This window comes from Haplochromis burtoni, unplaced genomic scaffold, assembly GCF_018398535.1.
Source record: "Haplochromis burtoni strain Fernald_Lab_line unplaced genomic scaffold, NCSU_Asbu1 Contig_2560, whole genome shotgun sequence".
Lineage (NCBI taxonomy): Eukaryota > Metazoa > Chordata > Actinopteri > Cichliformes > Cichlidae > Haplochromis > Haplochromis burtoni.
The window spans coordinates 2,289-6,218 of NW_024584921.1; the positions used below are offsets into that span (position 1 = coordinate 2,289).

General features: G+C 36.4%; 1 protein-coding gene across 1 annotated transcript; it reads right to left on the reverse strand.

Moving 5' to 3' along the window:
- Positions 1 to 772: 772 nt before the first annotated feature.
- LOC102295987 (butyrophilin subfamily 1 member A1-like) lies at positions 773 to 2,686 on the reverse strand. Its single transcript, XM_042217679.1, has 4 exons — positions 2,669 to 2,686; positions 2,163 to 2,265; positions 1,673 to 1,999; positions 773 to 1,077 (listed from the first exon to the last, which is right to left on the reverse strand). The coding sequence occupies exons 1-4, from the start codon at positions 2,684 to 2,686 to the stop codon at positions 773 to 775; spliced, it is 753 nt and encodes a 250-aa protein (XP_042073613.1).
- Positions 2,687 to 3,930: the final 1,244 nt, after the last annotated feature.

Below are 3,930 nucleotides of genomic sequence, written 5' to 3' on the forward strand. Positions count from 1 at the left end.
TTTGTATTTACAGTGATAGAGAGAGGAGAATTAAGTAGAAAGTAGTTTGGTTGTTACATCTAAACAATTGCACATTGTCACATTTTGTTTTATCAGATCTATCAGTATTTAGCATTGTGTTCCCTTGCTTACACTAAATGCTTCATTGAAAACACAAAAGTGTTTTTATTATAAAGTTCTACTGTGTTTTACTTTATTTACTGAACCTGTGATGATCACATTGCTGTTTCTTACATGACTGCTTGTGTTAGCACCTTCTTCCAAAACCTCGGGTGGCACTGGTTCATGTGCCATTAGTTTTCCGTGCTCATTTTCTTTCTGATTTATGTCCCTTTTAGAGTAACTGTATTTTTCGCCCTTCTCCATTTCATCCAACTGGTTCCTCCTTGTCTCTGTGTAAAATAAGAACAGTAGATTTGGTTTTAACAACCAGTTACCCTGATGATAACAAATAAAACTAGATTATCTGTTTTTATTTAGATTCACTTCATTACACATTTAGAAAATCCCTATTAAAAACATGAGAATAATTTCCCATGTACATGAGGTTATTAATTTGTGACTTACTGGTTATTTGTTGTCTCCATTTAAACATAAACAAGCCACTTGCTAAAGTTAAAATGGTGCAAACAGTCAAACAAACAATGATGGGTACAGCAGGACTGCACACGAGCGGGAAGAAATCATCTGCAATGAGAACATATACATGAATGGCATGACATTTGATCAAACTAGACTCACTTAAAACCAAAATTAACATCATGACACGTATTTACAAATTGTGTTTACCTGGAATGTATATCTGTGTCTCTCTGCTCTGGTTGGTGTTCCTCTGTTGGACTCTGCAGGTGATGTTGTTGCTGTGTCTCTTCTCCACAGTCACTCTGCTGCTGACAGTATAGAGGTCATCAGGACCTCTGAGGGTCTCTGTAGGTCCAGCAGAGAGGAGGTTTCCCTCACCGTCCAACCACAGCAGCTCAGGCTCTGGATACCAGCCTGCAGACTCACACTGTAACACCACTCCGCTTCTGGCTTTATTAATGGCTGATAAACTGATGACAGGCCCAGAAATGGCATCTGATACTGAGCAGAAGATAAAGAATAAAACTGAAGTATAAAAATAAACCTGCAGCATGTACTCAGACCTTTCCTACTCTCAGATCCATAAGTATTTGGACAGCAACAGTTTTTGTAAATTTGCCTCTTTAAAGTACAATAGTAGATTTTAAATCAAATGATCACAATGTTACTAAAGTGCAGCCTTTTACTTTTAATTAAAGGGTTAAGGGGGTTTTGTCCCACAGTCAATTAGTTTGGAACATCTGATTGAATTTAAGCAGAGTATAATTTTATACATTTAAGAAACCATTCTGCTACTTCTGTCAGCACTTACATCATCAGTTAACACGAGTGATGGAGACTTAATTTCACCAGCTAACGAATGCAAGTTCTAACATTTAAAAAAAGTAATTCCTTTCAATGTGACAGGGAATAACAGGTAGCAGGCCTCACCTAGCTGTGAAACTGGGGACTATAATTCTCAAACAGTCAATGCAACACTCTTGTTATTCCCTTTGAATTAATATTGGAATTGTGCTCTTGAATCATATCTTGGAACTTTCTTTTTAATTCCTTTGTCCAGATACATAATAATCTAATGATATTTACTTACCAACAAGTAGCTGAATGAATGAGTTCTTTTCCAGTGCTGGAATAAAACATTTATACGTTCCCTGGTCAGATATTTTCACATTAGAGAGTTTCAGTGAAATGTTTCCATGTTTCAGCTCATCAGGAAACAGTGATGTTCTTCCCACAAATGATTCATGCTTTTTATCTACAAGCTCCTGACCGGAGCGCCACACATAAACAAATCTGGGGTTCAGATCAGGTCGTGTCCACTCCAACGTAAAGTCAGTTTCATATACAGTAGGGTCAACATGGCATGGTAAGAAGATGTCAGCACCAAGTGTTGCCAATTTTAAGATTTGAGGTTGACCTGGAAATCCAAAGTCTCTGTGTTATTTAAAAAATATATATCTATATTCTTTTCTTTTTAGGTCTGCAGCACTTCATGCTTCAATAAGACAGTATATAATTAACAGTTTATTTTCTTTGTAACTCGTAATTTTTCAAGTGTTTGTTATCACAGCTGTATTTACCTCTGCAGATGTGTATTAAGAAAAACTGAAAAACCAATACAGTGAGAATTCGGGGCTGAGATGTAATGCGAAGACGGTCCATTTCGAAGAGAACGGAAGACGACTGAAAGTAAAAAGACAATTAAAAAAACAAAGAGAGAACGAGACAAGAGAGGTTTCAGCTTGACTGACACAAAATTAACTAGAAAAACAAAGCACTCATCTGCAGACAAAGTTCAAAAGTTTCATAACCTAAGCAACTTGAAGGTGAACAAAGCTTTTTCAATTGGTCATTTTACTGTCAGGGTGATGTCACTGCTATAAATGCTAATGTGTCATGGCTTTAAGCTTTCGCTTCTGTTCCAGTTTTTCTTACTGTGTTGCTGTCAATTATACATAAATAACAGCTGATAATCACCAGTATGCTTTTAAATTAAGACACCACAGAACAGTCTCAAAGTGATGTTTTCTGTGAAGTTAAGTTCCAAAATAAATTTTAGATAACACTAAAAAAAACAAATACATACCTGAATGCCGCCGTCCATTATCTCATCACACTGTGTAAATCATTGATAGGTATCTACGGAGCCTGGCAGTGTTCTTAAAGAGGACAAACTGCGATTCCTGGCCAGGTTTTAGCTGCACTGACTAACCTCTTGAGTTGTTGTTAAAAATAAGACGGTTTTGCACAAAGTACAAGAAGAAAAGAAGAAAATAATGATGAGAGCTCTGAATGCAGACCCACTTTAAAAACAATGCATGAAATATTATGAAACCTATATTAATGTCACAGGGTGACGTATGTGTTGCATGTAGCCCATCCTTTAAAATAAACAGACTATCTGTAAATAATTAACAGGCTCACAATATTCAATTGCTCTGTTTATCAGCAGAGTTTCATGCACTGAATTTAGTTTTTTTATTGTAATTAATGTGTCACAATTTTCCTAATGAAAACATTCAAATAGCACAGAATTCACATAGAATCATGTTGTTTTCTCATTGAAAACAGAGTCAAATTTAAGTGAAGAAGTGAACTTTGACAGTGTTGCCAGGTAACAGACTGGTGTCATAAAATAATTCATCTGCAAACCTCAAGTGACGCAATGACCTTGTGCAAACTATCATGAGGAGCACTGCTTGGCAAAATGTTATTTGACTTTTAACAGTTTGCAGGAACCACAATGTGAGATTATACAGCACTTGTATTTTACTTCTATTTTCAGTGGTTTCCATTCCAGGTGATTTCACCTGGAATCATTTGACATCCAAAGTATATAGATGATATATGATTCACTAATAATAAATGATGATAATGTAATATATTACATATTAAGGTCATGCGATCACAGCTGAGGACAGTTCACTCTCCTCCAAGTTTGTTGAAGCAATTCGTAACATACCAAAAACTGTAACTGCTTCTACTGTCACACTCCTACTATTACTACTGCTGAGCTCAATATATACACAGTGTAACATTCACAATTTGATTTACAAGCAAACTGGTAGTTTACAAAAAAACAAAACAAAAAAAAAAACATTTTAGTCCACTTTGCTCATGAAGAGATTTTCAGCTCAGAGTCCTCACTGTGTCCGAGCTGCTGCTACAGCTGAAAAAGCCACGATGGACTCTGCTGCCTGTTGCTGATGAAGTGGTAGAGAACAATTGTGTGGCTATGCTAAATTGGGAATGCAGGAGCTGGGTGGCAAGAGCTTCTTATTGACATTAATATACCAGCTTCCCTCACAGCTATGAAACAGTTTTCTACACTGATGCTGATAAACTGTA